The sequence below is a fragment of the Oncorhynchus gorbuscha genome, linkage group LG11, assembly GCF_021184085.1.
Source record: "Oncorhynchus gorbuscha isolate QuinsamMale2020 ecotype Even-year linkage group LG11, OgorEven_v1.0, whole genome shotgun sequence".
Taxonomy (NCBI): domain Eukaryota; kingdom Metazoa; phylum Chordata; class Actinopteri; order Salmoniformes; family Salmonidae; genus Oncorhynchus; species Oncorhynchus gorbuscha.
Window position 1 is genome coordinate 64,751,070 of NC_060183.1, and position 27,004 is coordinate 64,778,073.

Here is a 27,004-nt window from a genome sequence, read left to right on the forward strand (position 1 = left end):
TAGACATGTTTGATGTAGCAATGTAAGTTGTTGATATTGTATTATGAACAAATATATAATATTAATCATACATCATACTGACGACATAACACAAACCGTCGTTCCGTGACAGGCCTGTTATGAGAAGAGTCAGGTGGACAGTGGAAGCCCAATTTTGCCATGCTTTCAACAGAATTTGCTTTCCATTTTTAAATGCTGTCCACAAGGAATCACTGTATTATACTCTAAAGCACTACAACATTTGTAAGTAATTAGTATATTATAGCTATATAAATACTATTTAAAAAATCTGAATTACTTTCACATACATTTGAAGTAAGTATTCAGATACATTTTATTTGAAAAAAACAAGAAGTTAAATATTTTAATGTAGGCCTATTTGGAAATACACTTGGAAAGTATTTAACCCGGGTTTTTGAAAATAGCATTTAAAATACAGTAAGTATTTGAAAATACTGTCAAATATAAATTGGTGAGTATTGTTATAGACCCTGTCTTTCAAAGATAATTAGTATAAATCCAAATAACTTCACAGATCTTCATTGTAAAGGGTTTAAACACGGTTTCCCATGCTTGTTCAATGAACCATAAACAATTAATGAACATGCACCTGTGGAATGGTCGTTAAGAGACTAACAACTTACAAATGGTAGGCAATTAAGGTCACAATTATGAAAACATAGGACACTAAAGAGGCCTTTCTACTGACTCTGAGAAACACCAAAATAAAGATGTCCAGGGTCCCTGCTCATCTGCGTGAACATGCCGTAAGCATGCTGCAAGGAGGCATGAGGACTGCAGATGTGGCCAGGGCAATACATTGCAATGTCCATACTGTGAGACGCCTAAGACAGTGCTATAGGGAGACAGGACGGACAGCTGATCGTCCTCGCATTGGCAGACCACGTGTAACAACACCTGCACAGGATCGGTTCGTCTGAACATCACACCTGCGGGACAGGTACAGGATGGCAACAACAAATGCCCGAGTTACACCAGGAACGCACAATCTCTCCATCAGTGCTCAGACTGTCCACGATAGGCTGAGAGAGGCTGGACTGAGGGCTTGTAGACCTGTTGTAAAGGCAAGTCCTCACCAGACATCACCGGCAACAACGTCGCTTATGGGCACAAACCCACCGTCGCTGGACCAGACAGGAAAGGCAAAAAGTGCTCTCACTGATGCGTCGAGGTTTTGTCTCACCAGGGGTGATTGTCTGATTTGCGTTTATCGTCGAAGGAATGAGCGTTACACCGAGGCCTGTACACTGGAGCGGGATCGATTTGGAGGTGGAGGGTCCGTCATGGTCTGGGGCGGTGTGTCACAGCATCATCGGACAGGCATCCTCCTCCCTCATGTGGTACCCTTCATGCAGGCTCATCCTGACATGACCCTCCAGCATGACAATGCCACCAGCCATACTGCTCGTTCTGTGCATGATTTCCTGCAAGACAGGAATGTCAGTGTTCTGCCATGAGCAGCGAAGAGTCCGGATCTCAGTCCCATTGAGCACGTATGGGACCTGTTGGATCTTAGGGTGAGGGCTAAGGCCATTCCCCCCAGAAATGTCTGTGAACTTGCAGGTGCCTTGGTGGAAGAGTGGGGTAACATCTCACAGCAAGAACTGGCAAATATGGTGCATTCCATGAGGAGATGCACTGCTGTACTTAATGCAGCTGGTGGCCACACCAGATACTGCCTGTTACTTTTGATTTTGACCCCCCCTTTGTTCAGGGACACATTATTCCATTTCTGTTAGTTACATGTCTGTGAAACTTGTTTAGTTTATGTCTCAGTTGTTGAATTTTGTCATGTTCATAAAAGTATTTACACATGTTAAGTTTGCTGAAAATAAACGCAGTTGACAGTGAGAGGACGTTTCTTTTTTTGATGAATTTATATATATATTTACAAATAGCCATTCAAATAATAAAATACTCAAACTTGGCTGTGTATTTGAAAATACTCTAATACATAGAAATCTATTACAAATACTGATTCTCAAATACACATGTATCTGAACCCCGGTCTGTACTGGGTACCAGAAAAAAATTAAATATGTGTAGGTCTATATAGCGTCCTATGCTACAAAATCTGAGTAATTGATAGCCTTAATTTAGAACAAATTAGCAAAGGAATGGGTCTCCAACGTAGACTTACAACAACATGGTTTCAAGGTCCACAGATGAGTTCATTGTCTGTTGATTCAGGGATTGGTCCATTGAATTGATCCAGCAAGTTATCACCCAGAAGTGTCTGTTATATATTATTCATGTAATATAAAAAAAGATGCCCATAATGGCAGCCTACCGACCTCCTCTTTGAGCCTATTATGTAATCTTCATTTGCAGTTAACACATTACATTACATTACATTTAAGTCATTTAGCAGACGCTCTTATCCAGAGCGACTTACAAATTGGTGCATTCACCTTATGACATCCAGTGGAACAGTCACTTTACAATAGTGCATCTAAATCTTAAAGGGGGGGGATACTTATCCTATCCTAGGTATTCCTTAAAGAGGTGGGGTTTCAGGTGTCTCCGGAAGGTGGTGATTGACTCCGCTGTCCTGGCGTCGTGAGGGAGTTTGTTCCACCATTGGGGGGCCAGAGCAGCGAACAGTTTTGGGAGCTGTACTTCCTCAGTGGTAGGGAGGCGAGCAGGCCAGAGGTGGATGAACGCAGTGCCCTTGTTTGGGTGTAGGGCCTGATCAGAGCCTGGAGGTACTGAGGTGCCGTTCCCCTCACAGCTCCGTAGGCAAGCACCATGGTCTTGTAGCGGATGCGAGCTTCAACTGGAAGCCAGTGGAGAGAACGGAGGAGAGGGGTGACGTGAGAGAACTTGGGAAGGTTGAACACCAGCTAAAGCTAAACAAAATATTGCTCATTTTATATAATGGTTTTAATTCGATTCAAATCGTAATAGGGCATTTATAATCATCTAGGTCCGCGTCCATGAGTGATCCTGCTCCATTACATGTTTTCCAGGATGCTTAGTCGCAGTTGGAGGAAGTGGGGCTTTTACAATTAGGTAGGGCTTGTTTCTGAGAATACACAACACAGCCAGCGAAATGGAGTAAAGTCAACTGTTCTTATTCGGACTCAAAAGGGATAACAAGAGGAAATCGGTGCCTCTTGGAGGACCGTAAACAAACAGGATATCAAACGTTCTCCCGCGTCGTCAGTCTGTCGAATGCACAGATCTCAGCTGCGGCTTGTGCTGATTGAGGAGCAGAAACGTTTGATGGTTACAACTTTACGGAGGAAGTCACTGACGGGCAGCAAATATTACCAAGTTATATGTACTTAGGTTCTTCGTTTATATTTCATTGCCTGTTCGTCAGCTAGTTGGCAAGCTGTTGATCGCAAAAAAAAATCAACTTATAGTTGAAGACTCGGTCGCGAGAGACCGTGGACGGTTACCAAGCTAAGATTATCTTAACTAGCCCATTTCCTCCAACACCCCCTCCCCCATGATAGCTAGCTAGCAAGCCACTGTCTCCATATCAGAGCCCACACACTGGGGTGAAATAAATGACTATGGCTAATTTTGTGCGGTTTCGTTGGTCTCTTGTGAAATAACATGGATTTGGCTGAAGATCAGGATTCGTTACCTAACTGAGATGGCGAGCTAGCGAACTGGATGAGTGGGTTTTGTGTCGTTGCGATAAAGCGGTTGTGTTAGCTAGCGCTAGTTTGTTACCTATGCTTCGTAAATTAACTAGCTCAAATTCATCTAACGTTACTGGCTAACTCGCTACCAAGTAGCACCGGTTTCCACAGCAGCTAGTAATAACACTTCTCCCTTGTCGACCACGTACATTGAGAATCTAGCTGGCTGATTTCGTGGCTGAATTTACAGTTTAAATGTGGCATCTAACGTAAAGTTAGTGCCAACAACTGAATGCTTGTTATCTAAGTTCGATAGTTGTCGCCAACGTTAGTTAGCTAAAGTAGATTTTAGTCGGGTATTGTTTTTGCGTGCTGGATATTCAGCTGGCGACCTACATCTGTGTGGTTTGATTGACATCCTCTTTCTGATATCGCTGTGTAGGATCCTATGCCATTACGAATTGTTTAGGTTTTTCATGTTGGTGAATATGTTTGAACCTGAACCTCACTACTGTATTCGCTAGTATCTGGACCATTCATTCGTCAGGCGAGCTGGCTTGCTCTTGTTAATTTCAGCTTTCTACCCCTGTCATCGTTATTTCACGAGGATGTCTTTATCGAATACCAATTCGATAGAAGTGATACAACCCATCTTTGTCGACGCATAAAGTCATGTTTTATTTCGAAGCAGATGCGACGAGACACAATTAGGAAGCTTGAAGCATACGTCTTGCTGGAGTACCACGTACCGCAATATTACAATTTTAGCTTTTCAAGAAGATACAACAAACGATGTGGCTAGGATCAGTGGGAATTCACAGTTATTAGCTCGCTGCCTTGCTAGTTCGCCACATCTAGCAGGTGGGCCATCTAAAATAAGTGAAGCTCTCTGAAATCTCTCATCAATCTTGTCTGGCCATTGAAACCACTACCATTTTTTGGTACACCAAAAAATACCCAGATGATAAATACTATTTTTTTTTGTGTAACAATGGTTGTGTTTTGAGCGACCGTGTGTGCCGAACCTAGAGGAAGAAAACGACACGCTTCATTCGATGGTCACCCCTGTCATCCGCATAGCTGCCTCGGTCGCCCAGGTTGGAACTAGATTTTAAAGATTTTCAGTGGACATTTGCTTTATCTTTCAAAAAAAAATCCTTCCCACGGCTGGTGTTGTATCGACTCGGTCGAACCAGGGTTGAAGATGGCGGACCTCGAAGCAGTTCTCGCCGATGTCAGCTATTTGATGGCGATGGAGAAGAGCAAATCTACTCCAGCGGCCCGAGCGAGCAAGAAAATCATACTGCCTGAATCCAGGTACATGTAACTGCTCACCCGCCTTGTAGGTTCTGCTTCGGTCAGTCAATGTTTGTCTACCTGTCAAATTGATGTATGTGTGTATGGCCATATAGGGAAATGGAAGCCCTATCTCATTGAAACCTCTCGGTCAGTTACAGTAACTCACTAATGGGAAACTGTTTGTCAACTGTCTCCGTTAGGCGACTCCAGGGTCCCTACCATTCAAGGCCCTAGCCTTCAAATCCACATTAGGCCAATTTGCATCTGACGTAATGCCATCGAGAATTATATAATTTTAATGAAGCTCATTAACAATGTGTTCTGACGACCAGACCAAGAATAATTCCAGCTAGCACCAAAACCACCCATCCATTACCACCTCCTCCATCGGTGGTAGCTTCTGTTTATTTATTTTTTACTGGTGGCTTAAGAGTGTAAATAATATGCTGTTATTTTCATCTGATTCAGTAATATGTTAGTACTTCCAGTATCTGTTTTTGATGGAATGATAGATAAGAGATGGTGGGAGGAGTCTTCTGTATCCATCCATTCACATCTGCATATCTCTCCCCTTCAACTGCCTGAATTTCCCCATTTACATTTTTGACATTTAGCAGATAGTCTTATCCAGAACGACTTACAGTAGTGAGTGCATTCATTTTCGTACGGGTCCCCCTTGGGAATCAAACCCTCAACCCTGGCATTGCAATCACCATGCTCTACCAACTGTGCCAAACGGGACCTACGGCAATCACTGGTGTTTTTGTCAGCTATTTATAAATGCACAGTTTTTGAATTATTTTTTATAACATACAGGCCCGCAGGCAGCTACTATTGGGACGTTGAAGGTAAATGTGAGGTGATGGTAATTGAGCGTTTGGAGAGTGTGATGTGTGCATGGCCTTTGATGCCACCATAGCAACACCTTCTGTCAGTATGAAGCCAGTTAGGTAGTATTGTTGGAGCCAACTGCTACACTGCATGACTAAAAGTATGTGGACACTTGCTCATCAAACATCTAATTCCAAAATCATGGGCATTGATATGGAGTTCGTCCCACCTCTCTTCTGCTATAACAGCCTCCACTCTTCTGGGAAGGCATTCCATTAGATGTTGGAACATTGCTGCGGGGACTTGCTTCCATTCAGCCACAAGCATTAGTGAGGTCGGACACTGATGTTGGGTGATTAGGCCTGGCTCGCAGTCGACGTTCCCAATGGTTTTCGATGGGTTTGAGGTCAGGGCTCTGTGCAGGCCAGTCAAGTTCTTCCACACCGATCTCGACTAACCATTTCTGTATAGACTTAACTTAGCAGATTTGTCCGTCGGACAGCCAGATGGTGAAGTGTGATTCATCACTCCAGAGAATGCGTTTCCACTGCTCCAGCACTCCAGCTGGCGCTTGGCATTGTGCATGGTAATCTTGTGTGCGGCTGCTTGGCCATGGAAACTTATTTCATGAAGCTTCCGATGAACAGTTTTTGTGCTGATGTTGCTTCCAGAGGCAGCTTGGAAGTCGGTAGTGAGTGTTGTAACCGTGGACAGATGATTTATATGCGCTTCAGCATTTGGCGGTCATGTTCTTTCAAGCTTGTTTGGCCTACCACTTCATGGCTGAGCCGTTGTTGCTCCTAGACGTTTCCACATCACAATAACAGCAGTTACAGTTGACCAGGGCTAGCAGGGCAGAAATTTGACGAACTGACTTGTTGAAAAGGTGGCATCCTATGACTGCCACATTGAAAGTCACTGAGCTCTTCAGTAAGGTCGTTCTACTGCAAATGTTTGTCTATGGAGATTGCATGTGTGTGCTCGATTTTTATACACCGTTCAGTGTGGCTGAAATAGCTGAATCTACTCATTTGAAGGTGTCCACATATTTTTTGGTAATAACTAGGCTATTAATTAGTTAAGAACAAATTCTTACTTACAGTATATATACTGTATGTCTCTGTAGCTGCCCATACAAAGATGGTATCCCCCGCTTAGGTGTAGTTGGTAGTGTGGAGAGGCCCTGTTGTCCTTCAGAGAAGATTCATGCTAAACTGTTTTCTATACGCATTTTGGATATGTGGGAATACCTACTTTACAAATAAAATACCTTACTATAACTAAAACAATTTGACCTTTATCCCTCCTCTGAAAAACCTGCATGCATCAGTTGAGCGTATAGCTGTACATTTTTATTTAAGGTCAGGGTTTGGCTGTCTAGTGAGCTGTTAGTCAGACTGAGGGAAAGAGGATGTGGTGAAGTGTTTTGTCAGAGTAGAGTTGACACCGATGGCATTCTCACCATAGATTTCTCAGTGTTTTGTGTAAATGTGAAACGTACAGCTCAAAGGAGATCGACATAATGAACGTATGATAATGCTAACAAGTCTCTGACTTGTAGTTTAGGCTCAGGCTGCATAACGTCTAAGCCTAAGTTTCTCACCAAGCTCAGTCCTAATCTTCACCAAGCTCAGTCCTAATCTTCACCAAGCTCAGTCCTAATCTTCACCAAGCTCAGTCCTAATCTTCACCAAGCTTAGTCCTAGTCTTCACCAAGCTTAGCTCTAGTCCTCACCAAGCTTCAGAAGCACAGCACGTTATGCCATCTCTTCCATCCATTGGTTGCTTTATGGACTTTTCTCAGTCATAATATTCAGTGTCATGCTGTGCAATGATCATAGATACAATCACTTCGTCAAAGTTCTTCCTGATAATGTTATGAATTGGCTCTAATCCGAGCAATCCTAAATTAGGTTTATCATTTGTTCATCATATAGCCTAGACATGTAAAGTGTAGACCGGACACGATTCACTATTCTACCTGACGGAATCATTTATATTCTACAAAATACAGTCTCTCAGAACTTTTTGTAACATTGCACTTGAAGTTAACTGTAATGAAAAGAGCTTTAGGCATATTCCTTATTCTAGACCTGTCTATATATTTCTGTCTTAAACAACTTCTTAGGGCTGCAATTCCGTTAACGGGATCGATATGACAACAGCCAGTGAAAGTGCAGGGCGCCAAATTCAAAACAGAAATGCCATAATTAAAATACCTCAAACATACTAGTATTTCACACCATTGTAAAATGCACTTCTTGTGTCCGATTTCAAAAGCACCACAAACGATTGTTAGGTCAGAGCCAAGTCACAGAAAAACACAGCCATTTTTCCAGCCAAAGAGAGGTGTCACAAAAATCACAAATAGAGAGAGAATGAATCACTAACCTTTGATGATCTTCATCAGATGACACTCATAGGACTTCATGTTACACAATGCATGTATGTTTTGTTTGATAAAGTTCATATTTCTATCAAAAAATCTCAGTACACATTGGCATGTTATGTTCAGTAGGTCCAAAAACATCTTGTGATTTTGCAAAGAGCCACATCAATTTACAGAAATATTCATCATAAATGTTGATGAAAATACGAGCGTTATACATGGAACTTTAGATACACTTCTCCTGAATGCACCCGCTGTGTCAGATTTCAAAAAAGCTTTACGGAAAAAGCAAACCATGCAATATTCTGAGTACGGCGCTCAGAGCTCAAACAAGCCAAAAAGATATCCGCCATATTGTGCAGTCAACAGAAGTCAAAAATAACATTATAAATATTCACTTACCTTTGATGATCTTCATCAGAATGCACTCCCAGGAATCCCAGTTCCACAATAAATGTTTGTTTTGTTTGATAATGTCCATTTATGTCTAAATAGCTCCTTTTGTTAGCGCGTTGGGTAAATCCAAACTCACAAAGCACTAGGAGCAGACGAAAAGTCAAAGTTCCGTTCCAGTCCGTAGAAACATGCCAAATGGTGTATAGAATCAATCTTTAGGATGTTTTTAACATAAATCGTCAATAATGTTCCAACTGGAGAATTGCTTTGTCTGTAGAAATGCAATGGAACTCAAGCTAACTCTCACGTGAATGAGCATCACGAGCTCAAGGCATTCTGGCAGACCTCGGACTCATTCCCCTCTCATTCGCCCCCACTTCACAGTAGAAGCATCAAACAAGGTTCTAAAGACTGTTTTTATTTTATTTATTTTTACCACTTTTTCTCCCCAATTTCGGGTATCCAATTGTTTAGTAGCTACCATCTTGTCTCATCGCTACAACTCCCGTACGCGCTCGGGAGAGACGAATGTTGAAGGTTACGCGTCCTCCGATACACAACCCAACCAAGCCGCACTGCTTCTTAACACAGCGCACATCAAACCCGGAAGCCAGCCGCACCAATGTGTCGGAGGAAACAGTACACCTGGCAACCTTGGTTAGCGTGCACTGCGCCCGGCCCGCCACAGGAGTCGCTGGTGCGCGATGAGACAAGGATATCCCTACCGGCCAAGCCCTCCCTAACCCGGACGACGCTAGGCCAATTGTGCGTCGCCCCACGTACCTCCCGGTTGCGGCCGGTTACGACAGAGCCTGGGTGCGAACCCCTCTGGTGGCACAGCTGGCGCTGCAGTACAGTGCCCTTAACCACTGCGCCACCGGGGAGGTCTAAAGACTGTTGACATCTAGTGGAAGCCTTAGGAAGTGCAACATGACCAATATCCCACTGTATCTTCAATAGGGAATGAGTTGAAAAACGACCAACCTCAGAATCTTCAGTGATTTCTATCCAAATATACTAATAATATGCATATATTTGCAACTGGGACTGAGTAGCAAGTAGTTTACGCTGAGCACCTCTGGGCACCTTATTCATCCAAGCTACTCAATACTGCCCCCAGACATAAGAAGTTAACTTTTTGCCAGCCTGGTGTTTGCAGCAGCACCGTACTGCCTAATGGGAGTTGTAGTACAGACAGACATCCTCACCCCTGAATGACCACCTCGAGAAATCAGATCAGCAACACACAGGGACCAGTTTCCCAGACCCAGAGTATACCTAGTCTTGGCTTTAGCACCGCTGACAGAGATTCTCCATCGATCACGCTTTTAAGTCCACGAGTAGGCTTAATCTGGTTTCAGGAAACTGGCCCTAAACATCACCTCCCTTTTTAGTGAAATTCAATATGTTTAGTCACATCTATTGATGAAAACCAATCACGTACTGGGCCAAAGTTAGCCTACTAAGGGATGACTGTGTTTACAGACCCCGCTGTGTGTGTTCAGTCAAGGCTGAATCGTACCATGGCCATTTGGTAAAGCCACTGGTTGATTTGTTTGCTTTAGATGCTGTCAATGAACAGGTCCAAACTGCAGCCTTGAACCCACTTAGACTAATGTTGTTCTTTTAGTTTTTCTACATTGATCTCTTATTACAGCCAGGGTCTTTTCCACAATGGCTGATGTAGATGGTGTGAACTTTTGCTCCAGCAGAGCATTAACGCACTTGATTAATCTTTTGAACTAATCATCATAGTCTTCAGCCAAGGCTTTGATTGGTAGAATCAGGTGTGTAACTGCTTGGCAGGAACCTAAGCTGTTCGGAGGAAGATGTTCTGGTACTGAGAAACAATTATTTAGCTACTTCTGTTATTGTTTGTATTACAATTAAGTGAGTTCTGTGAAAGTGTCAAAATGTGTTCTATCCAGTCAGCCAGGCTTCTGTGACTTCCTCATCCTCTGTCTCAGCTCTATCAGACCCTGACCTAGTGAACTAGATGTGTTGTTAAACTGAGTAGGCCTTCAGTTGGTTTTCCCATGTGCAGAGCAAGTTCACAGCCCCAATATTAAAGCAGGGATTGACATTAAGGGTTGCCCTATTGCCTGGGGCAAGTGTCCTGATCCGTCCTGCAAGTTGAGCCTGCTCTGAGGCTGGCCCCATTGGGCAGGTTTAAAACATTTTTTTATATATTTTTTTTAAACTTTCAACAACCAAAATGCAAAGAATTCCATTCTTTGTGGTTCCTCCCCTGTGTGTTGAAAATTGCTACTTAACATTTATCTGACTCCCGACTTTCCCAATGTGCGAATGCCTTTCAGACCTTAATGTCAATACCATTTACTCAGAAATCCTAGTTAATCCTCAGTTGGGTTGATTCCTCATTTGGTGTAGATCTCACTACACACATTTGAATTGTGCAGGCAGGCCTCAATCTCAAATGGAAAAGATTGCCTCTTCAAATCTGATTTGGAAGAGGTTTCTCCTCAGGTCAATCTCTGTACTGTCTACGACTTCTTCTACTTTTGGTGTGTGTGCGTGTGTGTATTGAGCTTGTAGAATTTGATTGCTAATCGTCCATTAGGTATTGTTTACAGGGCTGAGGAGATAAGACACTATTCTTCTGTGATAAGAGTGTGTCATAGGGGTGATAGTGGGGTTTGCTTTAACAATGACTGAAGTAGTATGGTATACATGGCCTGCTCTTTCTGAATATGTTGGTTTAGGCGTGTGTGTGTGTGTGTGTGTGTGTGTGTGTGTGTGTGTGTGTGTGTGTGTGTGTGTGTGTTTTGTGTGTGTGTGTGTGCTGAAGCCAGGATTACCAATACAGCACAGTGGGTAATACCACAGCAGATTGAGAGAGCATTAATACCATCAGGCCAGGGTTAGGAGGGTAAGCAACATTACTACTGTAGTGGCTGTGTTGCATAGGCTAGTCCTTCCAAACCTAACTGTCTAAAGTGGACATAGTGACTGGCTGTTAGCCTACTCTGCAACCTCACCCTCCCAGAAACAATTATTAGATCTGAATTGTCTGACCCCTGCTTGGGTTCAGATGGCTTTATGGAAATGATTTGTTTTAATTTGATAAGGATTTAAAAGATTATTGATGGAAAGCATGTGTTATCTCCTGAAATTGGCTATGATAATAATCCGACTAGAGAGGGAGAGACTGGGAGGGGGGATCTAGGCTAGAGAGGGGTGGTATAGGCTTGAGAGGGAGAAACAGAGGGGTGGATCTAGGCTAGAGGAGGAGGGAGTGGGGGGGATGGAGAAACTGAGGGGGATATAGGCTGGAGAGGGGTGGGATCTAGGCTAGAGAGGGAGAGACTGGGGGGGGGTGTATAGCCTAGAGAGGGAGAGACTGGGAGGGGAGGATCTAGGCTAGAGAGGGAAAGCGGAGTGCTGAAAACCAGCATTGGTGTGTGTGAGTGATTTGGAGCTTTGTGTATGTGGGATGTGTATGTGTGTTTCAGCTCTGTATGTTTGTGTACTTGGGGCTGTGTGTATGTGGTCTTTGGAGTTGTTTGTGTGGCATTTGGAGTAGTGTGTTTTGTGTTTAGAGCTGTGTGTATGTTTGGAGTGGGTGTTTGGAGATATGTTGGCATTTACACAGGCAGCCCAATTCTGATCTTTTTTCCACTAATTGTTTTTTTGACCAATCACATCAGATATTTTCACATCAGCTATTTTTCAGGGCTGATCTGATTGGTCAAAAGACCAACGAGTGAAAAAAAACGATCTGAATTAGGCTGCCTGTTTGTGACTTTGTGGATCGCGCATCGCTGCTACATTCTCTTTGTGCCTAGGCTTTGCCTGCTGGCAGAGAGGTGAGATTTTGACAGCAGCACTGGAAGCGATAGAGGGGGGGAGGGGAGAGGATCGGGTGCTGGTACTGTTTGAACGAGAGCTCAGCAGTAGAGGCGAGAGGTTATGTGTGTTGTGTGGTAGGAGGTGGGGGAAGAGGGAATAAACTAGAAGGCTAAAGAGGGATGAGCGGGAAGGGTTGTTGGAGTACAGTCCTTACAGGAGGCAGGTTCAGATCCAGAGGGGGAGGATAGTCCTTACAGGAGGCAGGTTCAGATCCAGAGGGGGAGGATAGTCCTTACAGGAGGCAGGTTCAGATCCAGAGGGGGAGTACAGTCCTTACAGGAGGCAGGTTCAGATCCAGAGGGGGAGGATAGTCCTTACAGGAGGCAGGTTCAGATCCAGAGGGGAGGACAGTCCTTACAGGAGGCAGGTTCAGATCCAGAGGGGGAGGATAGTCCTTACAGGAGGCAGGTTCAGATCCAGAGGGGGAGGATAGTCCTTACAGGAGGCAGGTTCAGATCCAGAGGGGGAGTACAGTCCTTACAGGAGGCAGGTTCAGATCCAGAGGGGGAGGACAGTCCTTACAGGAGGCAGGTTCAGATCCAGAGGGGGAGGATAGTCCTTACAGGAGGCAGGTTCAGATCCAGAGGGGGAGGATAGTCCTTACAGGAGGCAGGTTCAGATCCAGAGGGGGAGGATAGTCCTTACAGGAGGCAGGTTCAGATCCAGAGGGGGAGGATAGTCCTTACAGGAGGCAGGTTCAGATCCAGAGGGGGAGGATAGTCCTTACAGGAGGCAGGTTCAGATCCAGAGGGGGAGGATAGTCCTTACAGGAGGCAGGTTCAGATCCAGAGGGGGAGGACAGTCCTTACAGGAGGCAGGTTCAGATCCAGAGGGGGAGGATAGTCCTTACAGGAGGCAGGTTCAGATCCAGAGGGGGAGGACAGTCCTTACAGGAGGCAGGTTCAGATCCAGAGGGGGAGGATAGTCCTTACAGGAGGCAGGTTCAGATCCAGAGGGGGAGGATAGTCCTTACAGGAGGCAGGTTCAGATCCAGAGGGGGAGTACAGTCCTTACAGGAGGCAGGTTCAGATCCAGAGGGGGAGGACAGTCCTTACAGGAGGCAGGTTCAGATCCAGAGGGGGAGGATAGTCCTTACAGGAGGCAGGTTCAGATCCAGAGGGGGAGGACAGTCTTTACAGGAGGCAGGTTCAGATCCAGAGGGGGAGGACAGTCCTTACAGGAGGCAGGTTCAGATCCAGAGGGGGAGGACAGTCTTTACAGGAGGCAGGTTCAGATCCAGAGGGGGAGGACAGTCCTTACAGGAGGCAGGTTCAGATCCAGAGGGGGAGGACAGTCCTTACAGGAGGCAGGTTCAGATCCAGAGGGGGAGGACAGTCCTTACAGGAGGCAGGTTCAGATCCAGAGGGGGAGGACAGTCCTTACAGGAGGCAGGTTCAGATCCAGAGGGGGAGGACAGTCCTTACAGGAGGCAGGTTCAGATCCAGAGGGGGAGGACAGTCAGGGAGGACTGGAGGGGATGTCAGGGAGCGTCACATTTCAATAATAATGGATAGATGACAATATCTTTGCAAATATAACGTTCTTTGGAAATATAACCAATTGTGAGTCCTGCCTTCTGGACCTCGTTGAAGAATGAATGCGGCCCCGGGGCAAAATGGGTTTGACACCCCTGGTCTACAGTATACAAGTCCTATCCTTTTTTAAAGGGAAGTTCAAAATTTGTAAGTGTGCACCAGTCTAGAAGAGAGTCAGTGGAATGTTATTGGCCAGTGTAGCAGAGGATTCTGATTGGCCAGTGTAGCAGAGAGTAGATTCTGACAGGACAGTCTGCTGTCTGCTTTATGGCCCTTTCCAGAAACACCCCGTAGCCCCCTACTCATTGGGGCAAAGGCACTTCATGCATCTGAAATAATTGGATTGTTACATTATTGTAGTAGCTCCACCTTATCCCCTGATTGGCTACCCAGAGGAATTTGCACCAAATTGCTTATTTAGATCAGCTCTCCACAAGTGTTCACCAGGGACTAGGGGTTAGCCAGGCTAGTTGTTTCTGAAGCAGGCAGACATGCCTATGACTCACCCCTGGCCTCCAGTGAATGAGGAAGAGTCAACTTCCTGTATCCTGGTTCTTGTGGCTCAGTTAGACAGAGAGCTATTACTGGACTGCGTACAAGTTGACCTGTAGGCACAGATCCAGGCCCAGCTATGTTACTACTAGTACTATTGGTTAATTTCTTACCCTGGTTTTAGCTTTGCTGCTAGGCTAGCATTAGCCACTGTGTTATAAACTAGTAGGAGTGTGTAATGACATTGGGATCCTTAACATTAAGAAAGAAACCTAACTAAAAAAAATGTTTTTTTCCACAACATTTTAATCAGAGTGCAGTTATCACAAAACATTGTTTTCTTTGTTATAGTCCAACTAGACTATAAACTATAGACAAGTAGTAATGGCATCTTTTTGTCGGCAATAACTCTGTCATGGTTTGTTGGACAAAGCCTATGGGGAAAATGAATGGTGTTTTTGGAAAAATGCTGAAAATAAGGTCTGTGGTAGACACCGGTTTAGGGGATCATATACATTCGGTTCTGAGATAATCTTCATCAGCTAACGTCACCTTTTGTGAATTTTTAAGAATGAATGTAATAAAAATCACAAAGGCTTCACAATTCATAAAGGTCATGTTTAGACTGCTATCTCATAGAACAAAATATATAACATCTAAGCCTTTTTTAACCTCTGACCTTATTTTCAGCATTTATTCCCAAACCTTCTTTCCCCATCTGTTTTTCCCATAGGGATGTCTGAACAAATCAGAGTTAACTTATTTCTGGGTATTGGGACTACCAGCTCTAAAGGTCTGGGGAAAGTTGTCATTTAAATAAAACCAGAGATGAAGAGGCAAACTTTAGGCTACTTCGGTGAATTTGCGAGGCCTGCAAGACCAGACATTGCGAGATACAGATTACCAAGACTTATGCGCACGGTTTGCAAGGTTATTTCTGCCTGCACCCTCCTCTCTCTCCCTCGCCCTGGCTCGCCTGCTTTGGCTCGCCTGCTCTTTCTCTTCGCTAATGATGCGTGTGTGTGTGTTCAGTCTTCAATTTGTTGCGTGTTATAAACTAGCTAGTATTTAGTGTCTCCTCTATCAACCACTGTTATACTTGGTGCTAGCATCTAGGCTTGGGCGGTATACTGTGTATGCCGGAGTATTTTTATTATACATTTGAATATTTGTAGCTACTTTTTAAGTAAATACCTGCAATCAACTTGTGCAATATGTTAGGAGATAAAGAAGACCGCATTCTTCATTTAAATGTTTCATTATGTTGCCTACTGGTAGTACCCTGTCATGTGGTGTTTGTTTACAAGCCCACAACGATGAGACTGGAGCCTTGAGTCACTGACTGTGCATCAAACACCAGGTGATCTAGTCACGGACACCGACGTCCAGACAAACTAAACCCCTTCAGTGCCACCGTCGCGGCCCGCTAACAAGGACTGCACCCCTCTCCTTCTCTGTGGCTGACGTGAGTTAAACATTTAAGCGTGTTAACCCTCGCAAGGCTGCTGGCCCAGATGGCATCCCTAGCCGTGTCATCAGAGCATGCACAGACCAGCTGGCTGGAGTGTTTATGGACATATTCAATCAGCAATCACTAACTCTGAGAGGCTGCTGGCTACATTGAGACCCAATCACTGACCACTTTAATAAATGGATTACTAGTCACTTGAAACAATGCCACTTTAATGATGTTTACATATCCTACATTACTCATATCACATGTATATACTGTATTTTATACCACCTATTGCACCTTGCCTATGCCGCTCGGCCATCGCTCATCCATATACTTACATATTCTCATTCACCTCTTTAGATTTGTGTGTATTAGGTACTTGTTTGGAAATGGTTAGATATTGCTGCACTGTCAGAACTAGAAGTACAAGCATTTCGCTACACTTGCATTAACATCTGCTACATGTGACCAATACAATTTGAGTTACGGTATGGTATTCACAACTAAATGTTTGCCAGCTAGACATCTTAACTATTAGGTTCATTATTTTAACTGTCTAAAATGTGCTACATGCTCTGCAGTTGTGCATTTGGTTTGTTAATTCAGTTACTACAGTAGTTAGTCATCTAGCTAAGTGATTAGCTTCTTCAAAAATGAAGCTTTGCTTGCTGGTAACAGCAGAGAATCTCCTCCTGGATCAAGAGCCTTGCTGTGTAATATTTGGTTTGTGTGTGCAGCAAACTGTGAGTAGCATGTTTTTGTGATTTGTATAAATTCATGAGCTGGGATGTCTGTCCTGAAAATAGTTTTGGTCAGAGACCGTATAACATTTTCACAATGTGCTCGTTAGCATTTAGTTAGCGTTCTCAATGGGATTTTACATGTACTTGTTAGCATTGCTAACCCTTTTGCTTACAAATGCTCAGTGGGGTTTGAAAATAGCGCACCTTGTGTTCAGTGCCGATATTACTGAATATCCTGTATGAAGGTCTGACAATCTGGATACCGCCCAAGCCTAGCATCTTCTAGTATGATCCTTTTATTCAGTCCTATCTGAACCAGCCTGTTCTGGGCCAGCCACCCCAATACAGTAGAAGGGCGATTCCACGGTAACGGAATTACGTTGAGACTCAGATTTTTCACTTTAAACTGTATGCCAAACACAAACCATTGATTTCAAAGTTTAACAAACCATCATTCCGTTACTGTGGAAAAACCATTCACACAACACTACTGATATCAGGGGAACATCGATCTACGGGGAATCACAGAATAAACACCATTGCATTAATCATCAATACAATGAACAATCGACGCTGGTAATCACTGAACGTTTTGTCAAAAGACAAGTTAAACGAGATGAAAAAACAAAAAGATTTGTTGTGGTTCTGGATCACATCAGCACACACTCGTTGCCACTGGCTCACTGGCAGTAATAGACACATCCAAGATCTCGCTCGCTCTCATCTCTCACCTGTCCCGCCTCCTTCCATCTCTCTCATTCTCTCCTTAACCTCTCTCCTCTCTTGTTTAAACCAATCCGTCTTGGGCCAGGTGTCTGTCTGGCCAATGTGCTGTCATGTGGAAAGTGCTACCCTCCTTCTGCCATGTGTGTGGTAACGTTCCCATCCCTTCTCGTGTGTGTGTGTGTGTGTGTGTGTGTGTGTGTGTGTGTGTGTGTGTGTGTGTGTGTGTGTGTGTGTGTGTGTGTGTGTTAATGGGCCCGTGGAGGGGGTGCTAATTGATTCATTCTCCCCAGTCCTCCTCTCATTAACACCTTCTCCCAGGGCAAGCTGCTGTTCTGTCCCCCCTACCCCCACCGTTCCCCTGCTCCTCACCCTCCTGCTCTCCCCCGGGCCTCCCCTCTGTCAGGGGACAGGTGGCAGGAAGGGAGAGGCCCAAACCAGGGCAGGGATCAGGAATGGAGGTGGAGGAGAGCTGAAAGGATGACAGGCCAGGAGAGATGAAGCTGGTGAAATTAGGAGAGTAGAGCCTGGGCAGGAAGGAATATAAATATGTTTTGTAGTGGGGATTTTAGAGTCCATACTCTGATTTCACCTTTGCCCTTTCTGTGTGTGTCCTTTCAAATATGCTCCAGTTTTCTAACAATGTAGAGCTCATTGTAACCTTATGTCCTATAGAGGATGATAAGTACGTTCCTAACGTTGTGTTCCCCTTTCTCGCCCCTCTCTCTTTTGAGCAGTATTCGCAGTGTGATGCAGAAGTACCTGGAGGAAAGAGATGAGCTGACCTTCGACAAAATATTCAACCAAAAGATCGGTGAGTAGTCTGTGATAGAGTACTGTTGTCATTTCAATAACCAAACAACCATGAGAACTATAGCACCACGTCAGACACAATAGAATTACACACACACACGCAAGAATGTGTTCTGGGAGGGGAGCTGTGGTAGGAAGGGCAATATGGCCTAAATGATTTCTCTGAATAAGCTTTTTGTTGTACAATTTAAAGTTAAAATACACTTCATTTCAAACAGTCAGCAATAATCTAATGAATTCAGGGCTTGTGAAGTTATACCTAGGATAAATATAACCCTTCCACAAACATTATTTTATTCAACTAGTTTAATCTGCTTTTTTTCAATCACTGATCCAGCTTTCAAGTTAGTCTATGACAATGCCCTTCAGGTTACTAATGTAACCAGAACCATGCACAATGCATTTACTTCTTGTAGCAGGTTTTCTAGAAAATTGTCACCGGTCTCATATCAATCTCACAAGTGCTAGTGAATCACCAGCTAGCCTTTATAGAAATCTTTGTTTCAAGTTTAGCCAACTTGGATGTATCTGCTAGCTAACAAGGCAAAACAGTTGAATAGTTATAAACACACCCTGCTGTCCGTCTCCAACACTTTGAACAGCATGCTAGTCTGTCCACTTTATTCACATGTTGAAATCAAGTGGTCTACCTTATTTCTCAGAATGACAACGAGTTGACAATTCCTTATATAATTGTGTTTAATTCTTATTGCACATTTATAAAACACAGACTAGACCATATAAGTCGTTGGCTAAAATGCTGCGAGTGGTATGTGGTATGTGGTATGTGGTGGTATGTGGTGGTATGTGGTGGTATGTGGTGGTATGTGGTGGTATGTGGTGGTATGTGGTATGTGGTGGTATGTGGTGGTATGTGGTATGTGGTATGTGGTGGTTATGTGGTATGTGGCGGTATGTGGTATGTGGCGGTATGTTGTGGTATGTGGTATGTGGCGGTATGTGGTATGTGGTGGTATGTGGTATGTGGTGGTATGTGGTATGTGGTGGTATGTGGTATGTGGTGGTGGTATGTGGTATGTGGTGGTATGTGGTATGTGGTATGTGGTGGTATGTGGTATGTGGTGGTTATGTGGTATGTGGCGGTATGTGGTATGTGGCGGTATGTTGTGGTATGTGGTATGTGGCGGTATGTGGTATGTGGTATGTGGTGGTATGTGGTATGTGGTGTGGCGGTATGTGGTGGTATGTGGTATGTGGTGGTATGTGACACGACAAACTTAGCCTTCTTTTTCCAGAATCAATGTTTATTGATACTCCTGTTTTAGTAACGTCTGTTCTGTACGCAATGTGAGGAGTTGAGACATAAAAAGGGTATCGTCAGAAAGGTTAACTTGTCCTTTATTACAGTTAAATAATGTCTCAATGTGTTTGTGTCCATATGACTGATTCTGTTGACTTCAAATTCAAATAACGATTTGAAACCGCTTGTCAGAGAGGAAGAAGTGATCATCTTGGTTGTGTGAGTGGCAGAGGGAGGGGCTTGCTGTATGTGTGTAACAGAGAGGAAGAAGTGATCATCTTGGTTGTGTGAGTGGCAGAGGGAGGGGCTTGCTGTATGTGTGTAACAGAGAGGAAGAAGTGATCATCTTGGTTGTGTGAGTGGCAGAGGGAGGGGCTTGCTGTATGTGTGTAACAGAGAGGAAGAAGTGATCATCTTGGTTGTGTGAGTGGCAGAGGGAGGGGCTTGCTGTATGTGTGTAACAGAGAGGAAGAAGTGATCATCTTGGTTGTGTGAGTGGCAGAGGGAGGGGCTTGCTGTAACAGAGAGGATGAAGCGAAAGCGAGAGGTTTCACTCTTGCCTAAATCTGTCCAAAATAAGCTCAAGGCATTTGGAATATCCTGCAGAAACATACATTTGAACTCATCAAATATTGGCCAGCCCTAAGCCGTTGTCATGGGATAAGTTGGTGATTGAGTTGGTGTGTGTCCTGTCTTGCCTGACAACACTCTACTTCCTTTTCCGAGATTCCATCTGTATGAGGCTGCTGATTATTGGTTAACCCTGTTCCAGCTCTTCACATGCTAACAGAAAGTGGAGATCAGTGGTAACTAAAGGGTTATCCACTGTGGCTGACCTAAAGCACTCTGACGCATGTAAAGCTTTTGGAACGTTCCTGTGACCCAAAACCCATTTTGTTAACTGAACCTGTGTTTGTATCCAAGATTATGTCTCAGTCACCTGTCACAATAGTGTGCTCTGTCGCCTGGTTTCCAGTAGTATCACAGACAGTAGCAGCGGTCTGTACCAGGGGACCAGAGCCCTGCAGCTCACTAGCTTTACTTACTGCTGCTCTGCTCTCTCTCACCTCCCCTCAGAGACTGCAGCGCTAATTCTTTCTCTCTCTACCTGTCACTCACTCGCTACCTTCTCCTCTCTTTATTTCTCGCTCTCTCTCGGTGTGGTAGTACGGTCATGGGCTGGGAATTGCCAGGGACTTGACGGTGTGATATTATCACAATATTATTACGATCCGATATTATCACGATACGATATTATGACGATACGATATTATTACGATACGATATTATCCCGATATTTAGGTGGCAATATGATATGTATTGAGATTCTCATGACTCTAGACGTATTGAGATTCTCATGATTCTAGACGTATTGAGATTCTCATGATTCTAGACGTATTGAGATTCTAGACGTATTGAGATTCTCATGACTCTAGACGTATTGAGATTCTCATGATTCTAGACGTATTGAGATTCTCATGATTCTAGACGTATTGAGATTCTCATGATTCTAGACGTATTGAGATTCCATGATTCTAGACGTATTGAGATTCTCATGATTCTAGACGTATTGAGATTCTCATGATTCTAGACGTATTGAGATTCTCATGATTCTAGACGTATTGAGATTCTCATGATTCTAGACGTATTGAGATTCTCATGATTCTAGACGTATTGAGATTCTCATGACTCTAGACGTATTGAGATTCTCATGACTCTAGACGTATTGAGATTCTCATGATTCTAGACGTATTGAGATTCTCATGATTCTAGACGTATTGAGATTCCAGACGTATTGAGATTCTCATGATTCTAGACGTATTGAGATTCTCATGATTCTAGACGTATTGAGATTCTAGACGTATTGAGATTCTCATGATTCTAGACGTATTGAGATTCTAGACGTATTGAGATTCTAGACGTATTGAGATTCTCATGATTCTAGACGTATTGAGATTCTCATGATTCCAGACGTATTGAGATTCTCATGATTCCAGACGTATTGAGATTCTCATGATTCTAGACGTATTGAGATTCTCATGATTCTAGACGTATTGAGATTCTCATGATTCCAGACGTATTGAGATTCTCATGATTCCAGACGTATTGAGATTCTCATGATTCCAGACGTATTGAGATTCTCATGATTCTAGACGTATTGAGATTCTCATGATTCTAGACGTATTGAGATTCTCATGATTCTAGACGTATTGAGATTCTCATGATTCTAGACGTATTGAGATTGGATGTTCCAAACATTGCTCACCATGCGTCTGCGGGAGAGACATGTTTTATTGATCGCTTATGAAAACGGCAAACTAGGTTATATTGTCAAATATAATATCCCGATATGTAACTGTATAAATTAGTATTTTTCCCCATCACTAAAACACACACGTCACCAACCTACCTAACCACAGCATTGACACTGGATTGCTGCCATTGCTGCTTGTTTATGGTGATTTTGGAGTGTTCTGTCAGTTTGCTGATGTTGGGCTGTGGTTAACAACTGATAAGTGTAGCTTGTACCCAGCCATGATGACAGGCCTCTGCTAACTGATATAGATTCTACCTAGATTCTGCCATATGTGTCATCCGTGTGTATGCATGCTCTAGTCATGGTGAACAAGGTGCTCTGTCATCGTATTGGCTAACACTGAGAATAGGAGTTGGTGGTGGGGGGGGGGTAGTATTGCATAATGGCGGGGTCTCTTTGTGGTCTCTCTTGCTCACTTTCTCTTTCTCACTCTCGTCCTTCTCTCTCACCTCATATCCTCTTTAGCTGTGAATGGGCTGAAGATACTTTTGGTCATGTAGTGTGAGGATGTATGTGGACACCTGCTCGTCGACCGGCTCATTCCAAAATCATGGGTATTAATATGGAGTTGGTCCCCCCCTTTGCTGCTACAGTATAACAGCCTCCACTCTCCTGGATAGGCTTTCCACTAGATGTTGGAACGTTGCTGCGGAGACTTCCTTCCATTCAGCCACAAGCATTTAGTGAAGTCGGGCCAGCACAAAATCGTCTAGAATATCATTGTATGCTGTAGCGCTAATATTTTCCTTCACTGGAACTAAGGGGCCGGAACCATAAAAAACAGCCCCAGACCATTATTCCTCTTCCACCAACCTTTACAGTTGGCACTATGCATTGGGGCATGTAGCGTTTTCCTGGCATCCGCCAAACTCAGATTCGTCCGTCGGACTGCCAGATGGTGAAGCGTGATTCATCACTCCAGACAACGTTTTTCCACTGCTCCAGATTCCAATGGCGCCGAGCTTTACACCACTCCAGCCGAAGTATTGTGCGTGGTGATCTTAGGCTTGTGTGCGGCTGCTTGGCCATGGAAACCCATTTCATGAAGCTCCCTAATAACAGTTCTTGTGCTGATGTTTCCTGACGCAGTTTAGAACTCTGTGGTGAGAGTTGTAACCGACTATTTTTACACACTACATGTTTCAGCACTTGGAGGTCTCCTTCTGTGAGCTTGTGTGGTCTAAAACTTCATAGCTGAGCTGTTGTTGCTCCTAGACGTTTCCACTTCACAATAACAGCACTTACAGTTGACCGGGGCAGTTTTAGCAGGGCTGACATTTGTTGGAAAGGTGGCATCCTATAACGGTGCCATGTTGAAAGTCACTGCGCTCTTCAGTAAGGCCATTCCACTGCCAATGCTTGTCTATGGAGATTGCATGGCTATGTGCTCAATATTGTATATCTGTCAGCAACAGGTGTCACTGAAATAGCCACTAATTTGAAGGGGTGTCCACATACTTTTGTATATTTATATATAGTGTATCTGCCAGGCACACGCATGCGTGTCGCTTCTGGGTGTCAAAAGGGGGGAAGGAGAAAGGTAGTTGAGTGTCATCCGCATAGTAATGATAGGAGGGACCATGTGAAGATATGATGGAGCCAAGTAATTTGGTGTATAGAGAGAAGAGAGGTTCTAGAACCGAGCCCTGGGGGACACCATTAGTGAGAATACGTGGTGCAAACACAGATCCTCTCCACGTCACCTGGTAGGAGCGGCCTGGATGCCCACCCCTGAGAGGGCGAGAGGAGGATCATCCTATGGTGCCACGTTGAAAGTCACTGAGCTCTTAAGTAATGCCATTCTACTGTGAATGTCTCCCTATGGAGATTGCATGGCTTTGTGCTCGTTTGTATACACCTGTCTGCAACAGGTGTGGCTGAAATAGCTGAATCCACTAATTTGAAGCAGTGTCTACAAACTTGTGTGTACGTGTGTGTGCACAGCTGTGTGTCCCTAGGGCCTAGGCTGTGTGTGTTAGACCATGTCCCCACATGTCAGTACCAGAGCATGTGGGGAGGTTAGGAGGCCTCTGGCACGTTAGACATCCAGCCCTTGCTCTCGATCTCTATCGCTCTCATTTGCTATCTCTATCGCTCTCATTTGCTATCTCTATCGCTCTCATTTGCTATCGCTCTCATTTGCTATCGCTCTCATTTGCTATCGCTCTCATTGGCTATCTCTCTCGCTCTCATTTGCTATCGCTCTCATTGGCTATCTCTCTCATTGGCTATCTCTCTCTCGCTCTCATTGGCTATCTCTCTCTCGCTCTCATTGGCTATCTCTCTCTCGCTCTCATTGGCTATCTCTCTCTCGCTCTCATTGGCTATCTCTCTCTCGCTCTCATTGGCTATCTCTCTCTCGCTCTCATTGGCTATCTCTCTCTCGCTCTCATTGGTTATCTCTCTCTCGCTCTCATTGGCTATCTCTCTCTCGCTCTCATTGGCTATCTCTCTCTCGCTCTCATTGGCTATCTCTCTCTCGCTCTCATCGCTCTGTCACGCACTCTCCATGTTTAGACTCTGCTGTCCCCACTGTCTGACTCTCACTGGGTTACTGGGAATATGTGGATACTGCATTGCGGTACTGAGATCACCCCACCCCTCATTCCAGAGTGCCTGTGAGGGCCTGAGAGGAGAGAGGCTCCTCAGATACAGCCATATGACTGCTAACGTGTGTGTGAGACTTTGTTTACAGGCTGGTGCACAAAGCTGATGTACACCGTGTTCAAGATGGCTGACTGTGATTGGCTCTCTTGTGACTGGAACACTAAGCTATGATTGGTTCTCTGGGTGGAAGGGCTGGCTCCTTGTGTTCCAGAGACCCCCATAGCGTTCTTTCACTCCCTCTCCTCTCTCTTTGTCTGAATTCTTTCTCTCTGTGTTTCTTTTACTCTTGCCCTGCCGCTCTCTTTCTCTCTCCATCTGTCAGAGTACTGGAATGGATGATGGAGAGTTTTACGTTGCTTAGCAACTGTCGGTTGCCATGGGAACTTAGCAGAACTCTCGATGACAGGGGAAAATGAAATGGATTAAAGGAGAAATAAAAAAATATGATGAGAACGGAGGAGGAGAGGAAATGGAGAAGGGGGACATTAAACAAGAGCAATAAAGGCTAGATGGATCCACAATGCACTGGAGCTGCCTGAGGCCATCGGGCATGACGGGTGGGGCAGGCTCAATAGTCTACAGTGGCCTCTTCATGCCTCTTCTCATCACCATATCTCCTACCTAAGTCTCCCACCTTTCTACCCATGTCTCTCCTCATGTCCCCACTACACGCTTCAATTCCTCACCATGTCTCCTATCCTTCTCTCTTCAGGAGTGAAGAACACACCCCCTCCCTCTCGCTCTCCCACTGCTCGCTGGTATGATGATGATCACTGTTTATCTTGTTAGTGTGTCAGCTCATGCGTATACTGATGTGTGTGTGTGTGTCAAAGTGTCGGCAGTTGTGTGTGTGCTTGAGCGTGTGTCTCATTGATTGGTCGTCTCTGTGCTCCAGCAGACGGGTCTAATTGCTAAGGGACTGGGTGTATTAATTGGCCGATCGATCACACACACTCAAACTCACACAACACTGTTTTGGACCATCAGAGAGAGGGGCACTGGAACCAGTGTATGTGAGTTTGATAGAGCCAACACTACTCTGTCTTACTGCTGCTCTCCCTCAAACCACTTTTCCCCTAAATGACAATATCCATCCTCTCTTCTCTCATCCCCCTCTTTCTCTTCCCACTTCTCTCCATATACCCCCATTCCTCCCCTCTTTTCTCACTTTCTTTCTGTCCAGCTCTTGGCATCAGGCCTGTGTGTTTATAAACTCTGGATTGGTGTGAATGTGTTTTCCAGACAGACTTGGAGCCTGTGTGTGTGTGTGTGTAGCCTGCTGTAACTGTAAGTCTTATTGCTTGTGTATTTGGTTGTGTCTCTCTGAGAGAGGGTGAGTGATTGAGCTGTGAGGATTTTGGCAGAGTGAGTTTTCACATTGAGCTAATCTTATGACCTTGTGCTAGACAAGTCTGAAAGCCCTCCCCAGCCATGACTCTCTACCTCAGGAGATGTAGAGGGGAGTAAGAGGAGGGTGGAGGGGAGTAAGAGGAGGGTGGAGGGGAGTAAAGAGGAGGGTGGAGGGGAGGAGGGTGGAGGGGAGTAAAGAGGAGGGTGGAGGGGAGGAGGGTGGAGGGGAGGGTGAAGAGGAGGGTGGAGGGGAGTAAGAGGAGGGTGGAGGGGAGGGTGTAGAGGAGGGTGGAGGGGAGGAGTAAGAGGAGGGTGGAGGGGAGTAAGAGGAGGGTGGAGGGGAGTAAGAGGAGGGTGGAGGGGAGTAAGAGGAGGGTGGAGGGGAGTAAGAGGAGGGTGGAGGGGAGGGTGGAGGGGAGGGTGGAGGGAGGGTGGAGAGGAGTAAGAGGAGGGTGGAGGGGAGTAAGAGGAGGGTGGAGGGGAGTAAGAGGAGGGTGGAGGGGAGTAAGAGGAGGGTGGAGGGGAGTAAGAGGAGGGTGGAGGGGAGGGTGGAGAGGAGGGAGGGGGAGGGTGGAGGGGAGGGTGGAGGGGAGGGTGGAGGGGAGTAAGAGGAGGGTGGAGAGGAGTAAGAGGAGGGTGGAGAGGAGTAAGAGGAGGGTGGAGGGGTGTAAGAGGAGGGTGGAGGGGTGTAAGAGGAGGGTGGAGGGGAGTAAGAGGAGGGTGGAGGGGAGTGAGAGAGGAGGGTGGAGGGGAGTGAGAGAGGAGGGTGGAGAGGAGGGTGGAGGGGAGTGAGAGAGGAGGATGGAGGGGAGGGTGGAGGGGAGTAAGAGTGGAAGGGGTATAGGGGAGGTTTGGAGGGGGTAGAGGGGAATAAGAGGAGGTTTGGAGGGGGTAGAGGGGAGGGTAGAGAGGAGAAAGAGGGGGAGGGGAGGTTTGGATGGTAGATGGGAGAGAAAAGATGGATGAGGGTAGAGGAAGAGGGAGAGTGGTTGAGATCAGTGGAAAGACTGAAAGTAGTGTAGAGTGAGAGAAGGTGTTGTGGACACCAGTGTTCTTTATACTGTTAGGTGTTCCTGATTGATGGTCACCGGGTGGTAGCAGACGAGCCAGTGTGTGTGTTGCATTATACATGTACTGACCTTCACTGTGGAGGAGAGCTAGCATAGAGCCAGGGAGTCAGTGTGTGCGTTTGAGCTTTAGATGTGTGTGTGTGTGTGTGGGGGGGTATAGTGTACTTTTTTGATGTATTGCTTCACAGGCTTATGAAATTGAAGGAGGGAGACGGTTTGACTGACTGAGATTGTGTGT

At 45.0% G+C, this 27,004-nt stretch overlaps 1 protein-coding gene across 1 annotated transcript in view; it reads left to right on the forward strand.

The window, feature by feature from the left end:
- Positions 1 to 3,014: 3,014 nt before the first annotated feature.
- LOC124049121 (beta-adrenergic receptor kinase 2-like) overlaps positions 3,015 to 27,004 on the forward strand; it is an 87,296-nt gene continuing 63,306 nt past the window's right edge. The window contains exons 1-2 of the mRNA XM_046370477.1: positions 3,015 to 4,931; positions 18,086 to 18,162. Coding sequence (XP_046226433.1) covers positions 4,819 to 4,931; positions 18,086 to 18,162 — 190 coding nt within the window. The 5' untranslated portion in view covers positions 3,015 to 4,818. The remainder of the gene's footprint in view (positions 4,932 to 18,085; positions 18,163 to 27,004) is intronic.